The following is an 18,604-nucleotide window of genomic DNA, read 5'->3' as shown; positions in this document are numbered from 1 at the left end:
GAGTCCCGTCCCACTGTTAAAAGAAAAGGGAGAGAGAAAGAGAGAGCAGGAGAGGGAGGGAGGGGGCAGAGCCTCCTGGGGAGTGCAGGAGAAAGAGTGTGAGAGAGGCGGTCAGAAGCAGTAAGGCCCTCCCAACACCCAGACACAAAGTGACACAACACCCATACACCCATCATCACACCACCACCGCCACCTTTAGCTGCCTGGCTTCCGGGGGAGGGACAACTATCTTAGGCTTTCCATGACGTGGGCCCTCTGCCAGGGCTAGGGCTGTGGGTGAGGCGACACTTCCTGCCTGGGGTAAGAGAAGATATGAGGTGCTGAGTGCGCTCACCTTTGGAGTGCACCTATTTATACCAGACTGGGAGCTCCCTTCCTAGGCGCCCATGGAGTTACCCCTGGCCCAGATAGGCCCCCAAGGTAAGTGAAGTTAGAGAATGTGGGTGGGAGGGTACATGAAGACTCCTACATCCCTGCCCCCTGTCCCAGATCTAAGCTCCCACATATATCTGGCATGAGGGGCCGCAGCTCTGGCAAGGCTGATGGGCAGGGTGCCCAGACCCCACTTCTCCTTCATTGGGGCTTCAGGTCCTTGCGCTCTACTGAGGACAAAGGTGACAGGGTTCCCTGAGTGGTTCTTAGGAAGGAGGAAGAGAGAAGCAGGAGAATGAGAGTAGCAGACAGAGGACTTTGGGCCAGAAGGGGGACTTGCCCTGAAGAGACCTGTCTCCCTGCAGCCATCAGAAAGACAGCTGACTTGCCACGACACTCCGACGACACTCCCGTCCCCATTTCTCCTGCAGCCCTCTGTGAGCCAGCCTGTCTGTGCCTCCTTGGCCTATTACTCCTTCCTGAGAAATCTCCCTTGCTGTCCCTCCAGCATTACTCTAAAAGTCATGACTGTCCCTCTTCTCCAGGCCCTGCTCAGAAGGCTACAGGGCCCCTCTGAGCCTGGGGGAGGGGTGGGCAGCAGAGACAGAAAGGCATCCCTCACTGAAACAGTTCACTGTCCTCTCATGTTCACAGGGAGCCGAAACGTCCCTGCCCCAACCTTCAGCACCTTCCAGCCAGTGAACCTGACCCCCCGGAGCTGTAAAGGTGTGGAAATACTTCCAGGACCCAGATGCCAGGCCCAGAAAGCCAAAGAGGCCCAGCCCAACCCCAGGAAGCTTGTTGTCCATGCTGTGGTGAGTAGGAACAATGCAGCTCCCTCATCTACTTGCCCCCTTCCATGAGGGAGGACTGGTGGACAAAGGCCAACCGGATGAGCACAGGAAGATCTGGGGCCCAGAGAGAGGGCAAGGAAGTGGGCTGTACCTCCTTCATCTGCCAAATTGACCATTCACACTCATTGTTCTTCCGCCCTTGAGAAACTCAGACTGAATCCACAGGAGAGCAGGAGATAGCACAGTGAGGCCCAGCAGTAGGCTTCTGGATTTCTGTCCATGGCCTTTCTTGGCCTAGGTCTCAGTCCTCCTTACCAGTGGGTCCCCAGGAAACCCTACTACCTTGTCCTGGTCTCTGGGGGTCCCTAATATAGCATCTCCCTCAGCCCTCTGGTTAGGGAGTGCTTTCTGCTGTCTAGGTCCGCACCCTTATTTAAGCACCATTTGTCAGCTCTTAGTTGTTTGATTAAAGTCCCTCGGGGCCAAAGGGAAACGGAAGAGGAGACCCCAGAACAAAACAGCTGGAGCTGAAAGTGGTTTAAGTTAGACCTTGGGAAGAATTTTCTGGGCAATTAAACCCTAAAACAAGCAACTGGAATGAGAGGCAGGAGATTCTTTCCCAGGCCTAGGAGGGTTTGAGGATAAGAAGGTGGCAGCTGGCTTAGGGTCAGGAGAAGGTCTACTAAGCTTAAGTTCTTTGCCTTCCTTGAACCTTCACCTACCCAGGCATCTCTCCAGGACCCGGGAGCTGCCTCTAAACCAGAGGACAGCGGGCAAGCTCAAGAGGTGCCCAAGGAAGGAGGCCAGTCCCTGCAAGCTGAGACCCGGGCTTGGTTCCAAAAGACCCAGGCCCAATGGCTCCTGAAGCATGGGGCAGCCCCCACCTGGTTCCATGGCTTCATCACCCGGAGGTGAGTCACAGGGGAGTTAAACAGGCCCCATGAGTGGCAAGTGGCATTTATTCACTTGTCAGGAATAAATTAAGGCCACAAGTCCAGGGTACGACTGCTGGTGTTTTCCAGGCCATTCACTGTGACATCTCTTCTGGGGGGTGGGGGAGGGTGTCTAACCCCACCTCCTCTGTGCCTGTTTTCCCCCTCTAGACCCCATTCTCCTCCTAGGCATCTAGTCTTCAGTTTCCTCTCTCTACCCTTCACTCCTCTTCAGCTCTCTCTTTGCTTTCCTCTCTTGCAGTTCTTTCTTCTTCTTTCACTTCTGAGTTCCACTCCTCTGGTATCTCTGTGTTCACCCCTGAAATCTATAAGCACCCTGTGGGCCTCCAGGAGGAAGCCAGGAAGGATGTGGGAATGGCCCTCTGTCCACACCCAGTGCCTGCAGTGGTGGTGGTGGGGGCGCATTTTCAACCTTCTCTAGCCAGGGCAGCTGGCAGGGTAGAGGGGACCCCAGGAAAGGAAGGGAGACAGGGGTGGAGACTGGGAGAGTTAGAGCTGCATGGGACTCTTCTCCATCACCCCCAGGGAGGCTGAAAGGCTGTTGGAGACCAAGCCTCAGGGATGCTACTTGGTGCGATTCAGCGAAAGCGCCGTGACCTTTGTGCTGACTTACAGGTGAGGGGCGGGGCCTCTCGCCCAGCAACTTGGAGGAGGGACTTTGGGCCACGTGGGGGCGGATTGTGAGGGGCAGCACTTCTGACCCATCCGTCGCTCAAGCGAGGCTCTTCGCTCAAGGCGGGCTGCAGAGAGTGGGGCGGAGTCTCTCCTCGAGCTGGTAGCCCGGGTCGGAGAGAGGGAGCGTCTGACCCGAATGGCGTCCCCAGGAGCCGCTCTTGCTGCCGCCACTTCCTACTGGCCCAGCTTGGGGACGGACGCCACGTGGTGCTGGGTGAAGACAGTGCCCACGCGCAGCTGCAGGACCTGCTGAGGCACTACACTGCCTGCCCGCTCAGCCCCTACGGGGAGATGCTCACCCAGCCCCTCGCCCGCCAGGTACGCCTCCGGCCCCTCCCCACCCTGACCACACGGACTTAGGGACCCAGGCTGGTGACCCTCCCCACGCTGAGCCCAGGTCGCAGGACCTAGGCACCAGGGTTCTCTCTTTCAGCGGATGAAAGCCTTACTCTTTGCCCACACAAAGCCCTTGAGACACCAGCCTGACCCCACCAAGGCTGGAGGGCCTGGGGTGACAGCAGTTGCTGTCAGGTCTGGGAAGTAGAACCATGGACAAGACAGATGGGCCACAGACTCACAAAGCTTAGTACCAGTAGCAAGACAATCAAATAATAGGAATCAAGTGTGAGTGTGCTGGAAGAGGAAGAACAGAGTGGAATTCCATTTAGCTTACTTGCCAGTGCTCCCTGAGGAAGTTCTAAGTAGCGACTGTGTGCCAGGTACTCATCTGGGCACTAGGAACATGTTGGTAGCAATAGATAAATCTTACCCTATGCCTTGTCTTCATGGAGCTTACATTCTAGTGGGAAAAGGTAGATACCAAATAAGTAATACCAATAACAATAGAGGGGGAAAATCAGATAATACATAGATCCAGAAATGATAAGTACTGGAAGAAAAGTCAAGCAGTTACCTGGAGTGGCAGTGAAAGGCTCTTTGAAAACTAGGCTACTCAAAGTAAAGTAGACAACCATGTAGACCACTAGAGAAAAAACATTCTCCATAGAAGGAATGGCAGGTACAAAGGCCCTGAGGTAGGTGTGTGCTTGATGTGTTCGAAGAAGAGTGAAAGCAGTGAAGAAGCTGGCCTAAATGGAGAGATAGAGGAGGTAAGAGAGGTGATGGAAAGGAAATGGCCCTGGGTAGTTACAAGGTAAGGAATGTTACCTATCAAGTGTGGGAGGGTTAAGGGGGCCCAGATGGAGGCTACTGTACTATTTCAGTGAGATGATGGAGCCTGGACCAGGGTAGTAAAGGCAGAAAGGTAAGGAGGTGATATGCTGGGTATGTGTTAAAGGTGGAGCTGACAGGTATTTTGCAGAATTAGGTGAGAAGTTGTGAAAAATTGGAGTTGTTACTGAGATGAGAGGAGGAAAGCTCTTGAAGAAGCATGTCTGGGCCAGGGGAGATCCAGAGCTCAGTTTCAGTGTGTACTGTGTGACATAACATTCAATAGCCACATGGTCTCAAGTAGGCAACTAGAATATGAGGCTCAGTGTCTGGGACAGTTGTCAGCATATGGAAAACAGGTTGATTCTGAAGCTTTCATGAAGGAGAGAGAGTAGATGGGAGCTACAGTAATACCAAGTCTCTAGCACTGAGAGTTTGAAGAAACAAGGGAGGAATCTACAAAGACAATGAGAAGGAGCCATCAGGGAAGGGAAGAAGACCCAGGAGAAGGTGATACTTTGCAAGCTGAGCAAAGAAAATGAGTCAAGGCAAAGTGCCAGGAAGTCCAGAAGGACCTTCAGATTAGCTGAAAAAGACACGCAGGACAAGAACAGTGCTTGGCTCCATCTCTGGGTGCTTGATGGCCGTCAGTTCTCAGTGGGGACTATTGCTTAAGGGCAACTCTTTTAAAGAAGGTCTGGAAAATTTGGTGATGATTCACAAGCTGTGGGTTCAAGATTTAGAGAAGTGTGATGCTGAGGTAGCTGAAAGCAGAGCTGTGACAGACCAAGCTCTGTGACCCAGATCTTAAAGATCTTGTCACTCAAACCGTCTAGATTTTGGACTTTAACCTGGAGCAACAGGCAGCCATGGAGGGAAGTTTGGAGGGAAGGGGTGTGGTTCTGTAGAGTGGAGAGTGGTTCAGCAAGGCAAGATGATGCAGGGGAAAAACTAGGAGGCCTGACTGGGGTATGACTGTGGACATGGAGGCAAGTGTGAGGATGCAAAGATATCTAGGCAGTGGGAGGGACAGGGCTTGTGTTTCCCTCGATGTATGGAGTGAGTGAGGTGTCAAGGCATTTTGGCTGTGCTATGGAGCTGCTAAAGAAGATTCTGAGTGAGCAGAGCTTGGGGCAGGGGAAAAGCCTTCTGATTCAGATCCATAGAGCCAGCAGCGCTTAAGCACCTCCAGATGGAGCCAAGCACTTGGTGGACTGCAGAAGCATAAGAAAAGCCCTGTGGCCTAAGCCACAGGAAGCATCAGGCATGCGGAGCGCATTGATCACGCTAGGGCTAAGTGCTGAGCTATCACACCTGCTGTGGAAGGAGCCTGACCACTATAAGGTGCAGCTCTCCTGGAGAAGACTGTCTACCCCCAAAATATCTCTATAAATGAATCCTTTGGCACCTACAGAAATAAACACAGCCCCAACTGTGTGGGAGAGCTCTCACCCAGAATTTCTAGGCTAAGACTTATAATTCGTTTCATTTTTACAACCACAGACACAAATAGAAACTGACCCTGCCCTCGCTCCCAGTTGACATTAAATTTAATGCTAGATAAGGCCGGTGACTAGAGCAACTCCCCCAACTCCTGGTCTCCTTGCCACCTCCATTCCCTCTTCCTGGTCAAGTTTCTGTGTCCTTCCTTCCACATTGAACCAGATATGTTGTTCTCCAGGATCACCTATCCCCGGGCCCCCCCCCCCCCCGCACCTCCCGTCCCTCTGAAGCTAAGTCCCGCCGCCTTCTGTCTCTCCCAGCAGACTCCACAGCCCACAGGACTTCCTCTAAAGACTGAAGAAGCAGACTCTATAAGCAAAAACCAGGAGCCACACCCCCAATATAGCTCAGTCCTCAAGAAGGAGAAGCCTGAAGCCCCAAAGCAGAAAGAGGGAACCCAGGAGACCAAAGAGGTATAAGGCTGGAGGGGTAGGAGGGACTGGGGAAGGAGGCAGCACCTAAGGGAAGGGGAGGGGGCGGATGTAGAAGACCTGAGGCGCGTCCTCAGGCGTTTCCATAGGGGAGCAGGTGGCGTGGCGCTACGGTGGCGCCTACGGGCGGGCGTGGCGTGTGGGCGTGGCTTCGTCGAGGGCGTGGTCTGTGGGCGTGGTCTATGGGAGGGCGTGGGCTGGGGCAGCTCTTAGGTCCTTTCTCCGTTGCCCTGACCGCCCTCCTCCCTGGCCTTGCCTTCTCTCCTAGTCCTGCCAGCCGCCCAGACCCAAGCCTCCCATTCCCGCTAAGCCTCAGCTGCCTGCCGAAGTCTACTCAAGTCCGGCTCCCAAACCGAGTCGGGTTCCTCGGAGACCTAAACCGACCCCACCCCCCAAACCCTCCAACCCCATTTACCACGAGCCTGATGAACCCATCGCTTTCTATGCCATGGGCCGGGGCAGCCCAGGAGAGGCCCCTAGCAACATTTACGCGGAGGTGGAAGTGAAGGTGCCATCAGGGACTGAGGGCTCACTGTGCACCCCGTATCACCAGGTCCTGAGGAAGTGCCGCTCCAGGCCTGCCCCAGGAAGCCAGGTAAATGGGATTCCAGGGCAAAGTTCTACTACGAGAAGAACATCCAGAAAGCCAGATTTGGGAGGGCAGAGAAGGCAATCAGAGTGGATACCTGAGTCAGAATGAAGGTCAGAGCTGCCATGGGAAGGACATAGGGATGGAGCCCAGAGTTAGCGTCTCCTCTCCCCAGGCAGACACCCTTGCCTCCCTTTTGTCAAATATCCACTCCCTCTACTCAGATCACTCCTATTCCACAGAGAAAATAGGGCCCCAGACAAGAGGGGCCTCCACAGCTGATCCCTTCCCCAGCCTGTACTCTGATCTGTGTCCATCTTGTCCTCTTCAGTCTTCCGAGAAGGACCTCACTCTGTGCCTCATTGTGGCCCTACCTGCCCTCTTCTCCCCAGTCTGGACTTGGCTCCTTCCCATGGCCTTCGAAGGCCCTGCCATCTTGAAGTAGAGCACTTAGTTTTCTTCAGGTCACCTCTGATGAGCTCCAGGAAGGAGCCGCAATCCCCTCCCTCCAGGCCCTCTGCTTTCCCCCTCCCAAACCCGCCTCCCCAGTTCTCCTAGGTCTGTTCAGGTCTGTATCTTGTGTCATGGGAAGTGTTAGGCACTCCCTCCCCCTGCTCCTCTGCTTCCCTAACAGCCTCCCTGCTGATGCAGCACCCCTCACTCCCGGGCCCTGGCTCTCACCCTTCCCCAGCAAACTCTTCTCTCCCTGTTCCCTGTATGGAGTGATAAGTCCCCAAGCACCCAAGCCAGCATCCTAGGGCCCCCTCACCAGTTCCCCCTCTTTACCCCCACTCTTCCATAAGCCTCTAGTTTCTGCTGGATCTCTTCCTAAATATATTTTTCTTTTCCCCAGTTTCAGCCCCCATCATTTCTCATCAGGATTCTTCTAAGAGCTTCTTAACTGGTTTCCTAACCACCAATCTTGCTATTTCTGATCCACTCTGCTCTAAGGAAAGCAGAATGGTCTTTCTAAAATGGCTGCCTGGCCCATGAGACCCTCCATACTTGGAGAGGGTAGTGGCTGTTCCCATCCAGAGCTAGTCACATTTCTCCAGACACATCTGGTGGTTTTGAGCTTCCTAGGGTTTGCACATGCCCATCCCTCTGCCTATTACCACTTCCTCCAGGTTCACCCTCCCACTGTCTAGCAGCAGATATCTCTCATCATTCAAGAAAACCAACTTGCTTTCTCTGGAAGAACTTCCCTGCCCTGACCACAGAGGTCATCCATCATGCCTTGTACACACCTGCCAGGCCACTGAATCCCTGGGACACTTGTGCCCCCTTACCCCAGTACAGTGTGAAATCCCTGAGAGCAGGGACTAGGATTTATTCATCTGTTTCCAGAACACCCTGCACAGTGCCTGGCACAGAATAGGTACTGTGTTTGTTGAATGAATGAATGAATGAATGAATGAATGAATGAATGAGAGGGGTTTAGACCTCCTCTCTGCAAACCAGTGTCTATTAAAACCAGATGTCTTAGCCCTTGAAGCTGCAGGCAGATCTAAGAAGCAGGGGGTGTGACCTAAGATTGTCCTTCTCTCTGCAGAATCCAGGTGACCAGAAACTGCATTCTGAGAATTCTGTGGCTGGACAAGGCCCTCCCCTGCCCCACTGGGGGCACACCCTGCCTCACAACCTTTCTAAACTGGTGCTTCAGAGGTCAGGTGTGGCTCCACCTGGGACCTCCTCAGTAGCTGGTGAGTCAGAGCTGGGGAGGACCTGGAACATCAGGTCTAGAGACCTTCACACACACCCGGCGCCCTTCTCAGGAAATGTGGACGGAACAAACCATAGGTGATCAAAGCTGGAAAGGACCTTAGCCATCATCTATTGCGAAGATGGCAAAAAGATGTCACCTTGCATGCCAACTCCAATCCATTGCTCGTGGCTGCCTAGAGTGCTGCACTGAAAGGATGTTAAGGTCAAATCTGAACTCAGCAGAAAGGAGCACCATGATTGATTAGTGATGTCTGCCGAGGGTGAGGGAGGAAGGGAGGCAGAGGGCCTCTCATTGCCCTTACAGATCAAGCCCAACTCCTGGCTGTGAAGATAAGGAAACAAAGCCAGAGCAGGATCATAACTTGGCCAAGGTCAAGGACTAAAAGCCAGGCTTCCTGGTTTCCCCACTCAGGTTTCTGTTCCTCACCCCACATCCCTAACTCTTCTCCACAGGAAATACAGATTTCCTCAGTAAGAGGAAACCCAGAATTCCACCACGAGGGTACTGGTTCACACCTGTGCATTCCAGCTTAGCTCCCTCCCCCAACAGGTCTGGGTCCTTGAGAAGAAACCTGGAGGTCTGAGAAGCAATTGTGGAATACACAGTCATCTTAGAGACATACCACTGGGCCCCTCCATAGAACCCCCAAATTCTAATAGCTCAGTGCTTGGTGATCCTCTAAGGAAAGTGGGCTACGGGCCCCATTGCCTCTTGCTGCCTAGGTTTCTCCTCCTGGAGTCTAATTTCCTTGGCCCTGTGAGCCTCTGAGACTGGGCCCTATTCCAATGCTGCTGTTGTTTGAGGAATGGTTTGGCGAGAACAGATGTTAGAACTTGTTTGTTGACTCTTGCCTGGCTAATAAATCACTGCCAACCACCTCCCCCCGAAGGGATCCAAGCCCTCCAGACTCCTGTTTCTGTCTCTGACTCTCATGTTGTGGAAGGTGAGTGGCTGAACTGCCTTTGCAGCAGGGGTAGAAGGGTCTGGTGTTAAGAGACACTTGGACAAGGGCCTCAGAACTGTGGGCTGGGGGTCAAAAGACACCAGACCTCTCTCTGCAGAGTATCTCTTCCCTAGCTGGGCTGGGCTGGGCTGGGCAGGTAGCTAGGAGCAGAGGGTGACTATGCCACCTGGAGGATACCAGGAGAGGCGATGGCTGAGGGGCAGCCTCGCACCTCCTTCCCTGACCCCTCCACCAAGCATAGGGCTGTGGGCCTTGGTGTGTTGTTAGCCCACCTTCCCCCCAAGTCCCACCTCCAGCCATGGCTCCAGGGCTCTCTGTGTCTTCCTAGTCTTGGACTAGGGCTTAGGCCTCGTCCAGCAGCGTAGGAGTTGGGCTTAGGCCTTTACCTCGGTCATTCCCTCCCCTGTGCCGCTGGTGAGGCTTTCTCTCCTCTGTCCAGACCCTCCTCAGGCCCAGCCTCCTGCTTAGTGCAAAGCTCCACTTTCCCAGCTTCCGCCACCTGGAAGAATGTGCCCTGGATCTCTTTTTTCTTATTCCAGGGGCTCCTTAGAGCTGGGCTGTCTGCCCATGGGCAACCCAAAGGGCTTGAAGCCAACACGGACAGAAACCACTCAGGCCAGCAGAGCAGCAGCCCACCCATGCAGTCTGCTCTCACACTATTTCTCCAAGTCTAGTCCAGATGATGGGTGCCCATCTGGGCCCCTCTTCCTGCCATGCGGTCCTGCACTTACCTGAGGCACAGAGATCCCTCAGTCTCCCATAGCCATGTCCCTGGGACAGGTGCTGCCACCACAGCACCCACAGCCCAGCGCACCAGCTCCTGTGGCTGGCGGGTGCTGCTTCCCCCCCACTTTCCACTCCGGTGCTAATCAGCTTATGGAGGAATATGGTTGCTGAGTCAACAAAGTTGGGGTTCTGCTTCCTTCTGTCTGTATGTAAGTTCTGCTGAGCCGGCTTGAGATGGGGAGACAGGAGGGTGTGGAGGGGGCATATAGTTTTCCCAAAATCGGGGAGGAGACTGAAAGATCTCAGATTAGACTTGGGGTGTCACCTCGGGCGGGGCTGACTCCTTGTGGAAGGCAGGAGGCAAAGAGAGGAGAGGCTGACTGTATAGTAAAAGCTGGAAATCAAGCTCTGGAAATTGAGAAGATTGCCTAAGACCTTGGACATAATAGGATGGGCTGGAGCTGAGAGGGTGGCAGTGCCGAGTCACCTCTTGGCACTTCCGAAGGAGCAAAGCCTCCTAGATTGGCCTCTCCCCATGGGCACCACGCAGCTAGGGTGGTCGGAGAACCTATGGTAACCTGAACCAAGAGTTCTGGGTAACCTCCCATGCTGTGAGCTTTCCACAGATAAGACTTTTTTCTGCTCCACAGTTCCCCACATTCTTTGGAAATGGAGATAATGCCTCCTTTTGCCATCGAAGGGCTTGGCAGACAGGACTGCTGGGGTGAGAAGGCACTTCATCCTCCCCACTGAATTTTTGGCTCAAATAAACTGGCCTCGAGGAGGAGGTAGCAAGATGAGGGCTTTGCTACTCTGCTCTGGACAGATCTCGTCATGCTAACCCAGGGCCCACTATACATACCAAGCTCCTGAGGCCCAGCCATGAAAGCTGGGGTGGAGCCTCCTCACCACCCCAGGGCGAAGGAGCTGGGTCAAGTGTGTGCACTAGCCAGATCACAACCACTACGACCGCTCAGGGCAGGACCCAGCATCCTTCTGCCCTGGCAGAGTCTGCAGAGGGCCAGGCCCCACTTCTTCCTGTGCTGTCCTTCAGCACCCTGGCCAGCCCTGCTCCCCGAGTTTCATTCCTGCTCTGTTTCCCTTAAGTTGCCCCTGTCTGTCTGTTCCTTGGGCAAACAGCAGTAAAGTGCTTTGGGACCCTGTTCAGGGAGGTCGGCCAAGAAACGATGACCTCCGTAATCTCAGCTGTCCAGTCCCATAGCACAGGTACCTTACCTGTTCAGGAGGACTGTGGCCGGTCCCTGCAAAGGCCCCATCCTAGCTCCCAGTCCCCACCTGAAAGCAAGCTAAGCCAAGGGAGGAGTGAAGGAGAGAGGATGGGCGCCACAGAGCATCCCAGCCTCCTGCCACTTCGCTGGGCCCCCCAGTAATGCAGCATTCCCTCAACAGGTGTGGCTTCTGGGACAGCAGGCCCAGCCCCCTCAGGGCTGGTGGCTCTGGGGTAGGAACGGTGACAGCACTGGCACATCGGCTCAGTTTCTAACTCTGATCTGTGGCTCTGCTCTCCTGGTCCGCAAAATGCCACACACCCAGCTTTGTCCCCTCCACTTCTGGGGCTATTTGGGGTAATTCTGACCAAGACCTTCACCCCTTAGTCCACCCCTTGGAATGACTACCATGGCAATTTTAGACAAGTAACATTCCTTATTCCTCCTCCTCCTCATTACTGTTTGTCTTTCCTACCAGGACTTAAAAATAAAATAAAATCTGCCCATTTCTAATCATTCTCTCTCCTGGTATCCAGAAAACTCCAAAAACCAAATGAAATGTTGGCTTTCATAGGACTAATAGGTGACTTTAAAAAAAGTGGCTAGGACTACTTGTAAGAATTAACAAAGAGGGTAAGAGGTATCAGAAGTGTCTGGCCTAACTCCCTCTGTTCCCAGGTGACGCTAGGTCTCACTCTGCCAGTGTCCTGCCTCCCAACCAGGGGCACTTCTAGCTCCATCATGACACAGCCCCTGAAACAACACTCAAGCATTGAATCAAGGAGTGTGGAGACTGTGGAAGGCAGGGCTGCATCTGTCATACGGGGTGCAGGAAAGCCAGCACTCGACTTGGGGTCTAATTTGGCGAGGGGGCCCTCCTTAGCTCACCTCACTACTTAAGAACCTGGAGAGGGGCCATCTCAGGCCTGACCCTCAGGGCCCCATGGAGGGTGGAGGTGGTGAGGGACGCTGATGCTGGCTGGATGCTCCGGTTTGGACAACACAGCCCAGTGTCCCTGTGGGATGTAGGAGCCCTGTCTGGCTCCAATCCGAAGTAGGTCAGATTTCAGATAAGCGGGTGGTTTTCCTGTAAGTGATGAAACCCTCCTCTGTACTTAATGAGAAACAGACTCTTCAACTTACCCAGTGCACAAAACCAGCAGCACGGTGATTCCTCACTTCGGCCTTTACTCTGTCGCCCAAGTCCCCACCACACACCTCTCCATTCTTGCCCTCTGCACTTGACTTTCCTGTCACCATCAAACACCAGCTCCTCCCAGTGGCTCCCTGGAGTTGGGCATCTGTCAGTCAGAGCCCCTCACCCTGCACTCAAGGACTTTCTTCTTGGAGTTTCAACGCTCCCCTGCTGAGGAAGCCGCTGCAGTTTCATCCTTCTGGAGTCCTGGCACCCTCCCAAAAAGACCCCTCCCAGCAACACGGCTCAGTAGTGGTTGTAGTAGGCCTCACACGCTCTCACGACCCAAGCGAGCTGCCTTCCATCTCTGTGAGCTTTGCTGTGAAGGAATCCTGCCTCTACCCTGACATTTGTGGCCATCACAGTGCCCTACAGCTAAATGAAGTCTAAGGTCCATGCCCGTTCCCTCCCCAACCACCCACCTATCCAAAGCAAAATGGTAAGTCTCCAAAAAGATCTGTCCAGCCCCTAGGCTCTATGTCAAATCAGTCCAGGTCAATGACTATGGTATAAATTAATGATAGTAGTAACACATTATAACCCCCTTCAGGGATGTATCACTTTTACCTCCTGCTGGGCAAAAAATTTTAGGTCTAACAACTCTCAGATCACAGAAAGAACCTTTACATTCACTAGTCATAAAGACACCTAAGAGCAGTGTGACTTTCTATATTTGGGCTCACAGGCCTTATTCCCATACAATTCCAAGGGTCTTCAATGGCCAGGAACCCAGGGTAGGAGATGGGTAAGATAGAAAAAAAAGAAAGCGATCACTGAGGCAGCTCACAATGGTTTGGAGGGAGCCTTATACAAGGGACAGGATAATGAATGAGAAGGGTCCAGAACGGACCAAGGAGACAACACTAAAAAGTAGGAAAGGAAGCAGTGTCTGTCAGACTGACTGTTTTATTTCAACAGACATCCCTGGTTTAAAAAAAAAAAAAAAAAGACAAGGGTTCAATATCTCATCACCCCCAACGGGGAGCAGAACTCCCCTCCAAGAACTCTGAGCCCCTTCTGAGGCATCACTCCAGTCTTTGCCAGCTCCAAGACAGAAAGAAGCTGAATTTTCTAACATTTGTTAAGAAAAATCTATCAAACATGTTCATTCTCGCATAGGCGAGGGCTGGGTCCTCAGGGAAAAGACATCTTAGTCTTGGAGCAGCTGGGGCCCCAGCAATGAAGCTGGGGAGCAGCCAGCCAGGCTGCAGGAGATCCTGGGCGCACTCAGTTCCAGAGCCTAGAATCCGTATTTGGCTTGGGTCTGCCGGCGGCTGAGCTTGTTCTCTGACCAGGTGTTCTTCAGTTCCAGCTCCCGCTCCTTAGCCTGGGCAGGAAAGGGAGCAGCAGCAAGTCAAACTGGGTGAGAGCTATCTTTACCTTGACTGTGTAGCTTCCCAACTTAAAACCTCTCTCTCATCCTAACAGTTACAGAAGACGCTGGCCAAGCAAAGGAAAAAAAGTCATCTTTAAGGAGATACAACACTTAAACAGAAAAAAAGACTCAAGAATCCTGGTCCCTCCTCTACTAGAATTAAAATTGGAATTTTCACATGAGAAATGGGAAAAATGAGAACTAAAAGTTGGCATCTGAAAGGAAGATATTCAGCTGCCTCAGACACCTGGCCAGTAGGAGTGGAGGTCTGAGAGAGCCAGACAGGTGAAAGCAGGTCACAGCAACACCATCTTGGTCTGTGGTGCAGTTCTGCTTTTGTGCTGAATACAGTGTATGGTGTGATTTCTAGAAACTCACACCACTTTCAAGTACAAGTTGAAGCTGTGAAAAGCTGACTGGGAGATCCCAGAATAATGATCCCTTCTCTTTGCTGCCTGCAGCTTCTGGCTGCAGACTGCATTCTGACAATGTGCAAGCACCCCCTGGAAAAGGGGCTCCTCCACCCCACCCCCACACACTGGGAATAAGGGGAAGGAGCTAAGAAGCTGGGCTTAAAAAAAAAAAAAAGACCTTACCCTTTCACTTTACCTACATATCACAAGCTCTAGGGTTAAAGTACTAACGAGTTCCTGGAAAGGAAGGTGAACTATGAAACGAACAACAGAAGCCAGATGCCACCACCGAGCATGTGCTCCTCCAGGGAAAGGGCCAGGAATGAGTATTCCTGTCTACCTCTGACCACAGGCAGTGCAGCAGGACTCAAAATGACATTGGTTGAGTATTTGAAAGCTGCCAGGTCCTATCAAATAAATACCATGGCATATTCTAATTCCAAAAGACATTTTTGGGTTATTTTGTCTCCACAGAAATAGAGGTCACAAAACTAACCTCCTCATCAGATGGTATTTGTTAAAGTTGGTGCACTAATTTTTTCTTTACTTCTTTGAATTACTGACAAGTTATTTTTTAATGTTATCCTTTATTATTATTAATAAATTACTTAAAAGACCCACTCTCCTCTTACATTTATGTTTTTCATACCTGAATTTTCACTTATTTTAAGCACCTATACTTGAGTCTTATCTGGAAAGGTAAAGTGGGATCTTTCTGAAGAGCACTGCCCCCCCTAGCGGCCACGTGGAGAACCCGGGAGGAGGCCTGCAGGAAGCTGGTGCCTGCCTCCTGGGCTTCTATGGGGTCTCAGCCTTCACTTCCCAGGGATGGGCCCTCCAGCTCTCTCACCTGATGGATCAGATACGTGATCTGGTGTTTACGCCGCTGCTGGCCTGTTGGCTGTTCACCTTTCTTCTGTAAGGGGAAAAAACACAATTAATCCCCAGCAAAAGTTTCTCATGAGCCCATATGTTACCAGGTTAGGAACTGAGCAACAGCCCAAATCCTGGAGGAAAACGCGAGCCTGGGCCACTGTAATGTACATGGTAGTCCTTCCTGGGGCTGTGCTCCAGGTCCCCAAGTGGATGCTGAAACAGTCAGTTCCATAGTTCTACATATACTATGTTCTTTCCTAAACACAACTACTTATGATAGTTTCATTTATAGATCACAGTAAGAATGAACAACAGTAGTTAATAATAAATCACTACTTAACTATAAAATAATTATAAAGTAATTAGTTACTATAAAGTAAATTATAAAGTAATTAATAAGATAATACTTTAGACAGCGGCTGACTACGGGTAACTGAAAGTTCGGAAACCTCAGATAAGGGGAGACTACTGTGTATTCACGAAAGTTATTTTTATTAAAGCCATTATGTGAAAAAGCCAAGCTCAGACTGGCCTGAAATAGACCGCTAATATCCCCATTAGACTGGAAATATTTTGAGGTCAGGAATGCCTTCTGTCTCTTTGGTAATCCCACTCCACCCAGCACCAAGCATGGGGCTTGGCCCACAGTGGACACTGGATACCGCTTCTATTGCCTGCAGTTGGTCTGACATGGCTTCAGTGCCTGGGCACAGGTTACTCACCTTCGCTCCAGACCCTCCCACAACCCCTCCAGCCCTCTTCATCCCTGTCCCCTGTCCCTCATAAGGCCAGATGTCCAGCCTGCCTCCTCCCTGCTGCTCACCCAGCCTTCTACCATCAATCACCTTCAGCTGAAACCCCTCCTCCCGCCTCATTCTAGTAAATGCCAACAGTTTCCCTGGAATTACAATTTTCACTCCATCTCTCTAATCTTCTAGCCTCCGCCAGTAACTGCGCTGAACCCCTAACCAAATTTTGATGCAAATGATTTACTGTCAAAAGTCTATGTTGGTTTGAGCTTTCATCCTGTGGTTTTCTGTACTCTGCCAGTGTCATCTCAAACTAGAAGCTCCCTCATCAGCCCCACCCAACTCCCAAACTCCTCTCCAGAATCTCCTCAGCACTTATGCAATCAATTTGCACCATAATCATTTACATTCAACTGTCCTTCAAGTTCTTTTTCCCAGCTTCAATGAACTCCTGAGGGTCAAGAACCAAGTCTTTCTCTTCTTTTCTAAACAATCTAGTTCGATACAATGAAATAATGCAAAGAAAACTTGGAGATGGGAAAACAGCAAGCCCGATTCCTCATTGCTATTAATGTCACTTAAGTGGCAGTTAAAGACACAAACACAAAGAACCCAGCTCCATTCCCCTCCACGTGAGCACCGACAGCAGTAGCTATTACTGTGTGATGACGCCTCCGACCCACAGTGGTGGAGCATGCTCTCCTAAGTGGTTTTTCCAGTAAACAGTGATGGATCTATGCTGATCTAACCACAATCCTGTGCTCTGTTCTGTATGGCTGCCAGCATTCAGTTAAAACAAACGGCTGGAGCTCAGCTGGCCATCTGCGGCCACAGAACAAAGCAAAGAAAATGGTGGGGAGAAGGGAATAAAATGCCCAACCTTGGCCTTGCTGATGCTGGGCTCGAATCCAGGGCTTCCCCACATTTTGCCCCTGAAGCAGGCTCATAAATGTCCACATTTGCTGTACTCAGCTACTAGGTGAAGAGGTGTTCATCATACTGACTGAAGAGAACAGCACAGAGAAGGTAGGAGGTCGTGTGGGCATGTGAGGTGCAAAACATTTGAAAAGACCACAACTGGCTACAATAAAGGAGAAAAAGGAGACAGGTCTGCACACACAGAACCTAGGGACCCCAGGATTTCGGAGGTGCTTGGGCCCACACCTCACAGATGTGTTGTGCCAGCTCCCCGCTCAACTGAAGACCAGGAGATGACTGTAGGGATTCTGTGAGGCCAGGGAAGGAATCACCATGTTATCGGTGATCTTCCCAAGTGCTGGGCAGGAAACTGCTCCAAGCGTTCATCTCAGCAACTGACTCCACCATGCAGATGGAAGCACAGTGCTGCAAAATTCTGGAAGACAGGAGCTGTATCTATAAGGCTTGGTGCATCGGCACCTGCTCTAGGTCTATGTCAGTCACAGAGAGTGGGGTGGGATGGGAAGAGGAAACAGATCTGCCTCGAGGCTTGCCAAGAAGGCGCCTTTCCCGCTTACTTTGCTGAATGACTTCATGGTTTTCTCTTCGGTTAATGACTTGGTCATCCACTGCTGGGCCCCACTGAGTTGGTCATCACCTTTGATCTCCACAAAGTTGATTTCCTCCCGCCCTCGATTCCTCTTGCCCTGTAGTCGCTTAAACTGGAAAAGAAAAAATACAAGTGGGGTATCTGGTAGAAATCAGATGTGCTAGGATCCAGGGACCGAGAAATGGTTTTGTGGCTCCCAACCCCCCCAACTCCCATCCCCATGTGGTGTGTGTCTTCACCCTGACAGACACCAAGCACCCTTGGAAGCGGCTGGTCCAGTTCTCCTGCACCAGGGAGGGAAGCTGAGCAGCATCCCCAAACATGAGTGAGTACAGAGTCACCGCATGCATGCATCTGTGTTCACATGCACACATAAATGTAGCTGCCTGTAGGAGCACATACAGCTTTCAAATTAAGAATTCAGGATAAAAAAATCTAAGACCTCTCTAAATACCCATTTCTTACATTTCTGTTCCTCCTTGTTCCAGTATCACCCACTCAGCAGACCCCACACCAGCTATCAGAGAGGGAGCCTCACAAAGAGCGCTCTGGCAAATTTCCCAGACCAACAGCCTCTCCCCTCCTCCTTACAAAAGATGCAGATCACACAAGCAGCCAGGTGTGCCTAGGAGTATGGGTGTAGAGAAATCCAATTAACAGCCACAGAGAACTTCACAGGACCCAGGTCCTGATCTGCACATTATGGAGCCTCCGATTTTTACCCTAGGTGAGCTCCTTCTGCCACCCAAGCTTACGATAAAAAGATTCTAACTATCAGACTTGTCGAGAGACAAGGAAAGTCGAGTGGTTGGACAATAGTAACCACAGGCAGAGGAGTGCAGAGGGATGGAGTCTCTCTGTGAAAAGCTAAGTAGGGAAGAACTATTTCTCACAAGAACCTGCATGCCAAGTGGTAGCACTCCTGTTTCTCCACCTCCTCCACCTCCACCTGAACTCCCTACAGATGGATTGATACTTGATATCCTGAATGTGGCCTGGTGGCTGCAGGGCATAGGTTCCCCGCTGTCCCCCCCACCCCACCTCCTGTCCCCCATGCCGAGGTTGGGAAGCTCAACAGCAGGAACACTGTGATGTGAAACAAAAGGTTCTTCAGTGTGGCTACCAGTTCTTCTCTGAATCCACCTGCCCCTCTCCTTTTGTATAAATGAACCCAAAATTCTGACTAGGCATCTGCCCACCAGACCAGGAAACTCCTTTCATAGGTGTCCATACAACTAGATATGCTCACGTAATCAGATTCTAGTCAAAGAGACAGAAGCAGACGGGTCCTTAGGCGCTTGCACTAGCCACAGCCACTGCAGCACAAGTTCAATCC

General features: G+C 51.7%; 2 protein-coding genes across 2 annotated transcripts in view; one reads left to right on the top strand and one right to left on the bottom strand.

The window, feature by feature from the left end:
• The first annotated feature begins 386 nt into the window (after positions 1–386).
• On the top strand, positions 387–8,187 carry SH2D2A (SH2 domain containing 2A). The gene is given in 9 exon segments (XM_004693655.1): positions 387–420; positions 1,027–1,187; positions 1,893–2,077; positions 2,645–2,734; positions 2,944–3,112; positions 5,731–5,880; positions 6,167–6,493; positions 8,040–8,146; positions 8,148–8,187. Coding segments are annotated over 9 exon segments (1,263 nt in total).
• A 5,026-nt stretch (positions 8,188–13,213) lies between these two features.
• PRCC (papillary renal cell carcinoma (translocation-associated)) overlaps positions 13,214–18,604 on the bottom strand; it is a 24,353-nt gene continuing 18,962 nt past the window's right edge. Inside the window, exons 5-7 of the mRNA XM_004693857.2 lie at positions 17,237–17,380; positions 14,966–15,031; positions 13,214–13,654 (exon numbers count right to left, since the gene is read on the bottom strand). Coding sequence (XP_004693914.1) covers positions 13,568–13,654; positions 14,966–15,031; positions 17,237–17,380 — 297 coding nt within the window. The 3' untranslated portion in view covers positions 13,214–13,567. The remainder of the gene's footprint in view (positions 13,655–14,965; positions 15,032–17,236; positions 17,381–18,604) is intronic.

The sequence above is a fragment of the Condylura cristata genome, unplaced genomic scaffold, assembly GCF_000260355.1.
Source record: "Condylura cristata isolate star-nosed mole 26May11 unplaced genomic scaffold, ConCri1.0 scaffold00040, whole genome shotgun sequence".
In the NCBI taxonomy this organism is placed as follows: Eukaryota; Metazoa; Chordata; class Mammalia; order Eulipotyphla; family Talpidae; genus Condylura; species Condylura cristata.
The sequence above is the reverse complement of the archived record's forward strand: the minus strand, read 5'-3'. Positions and strand labels throughout refer to the sequence as shown.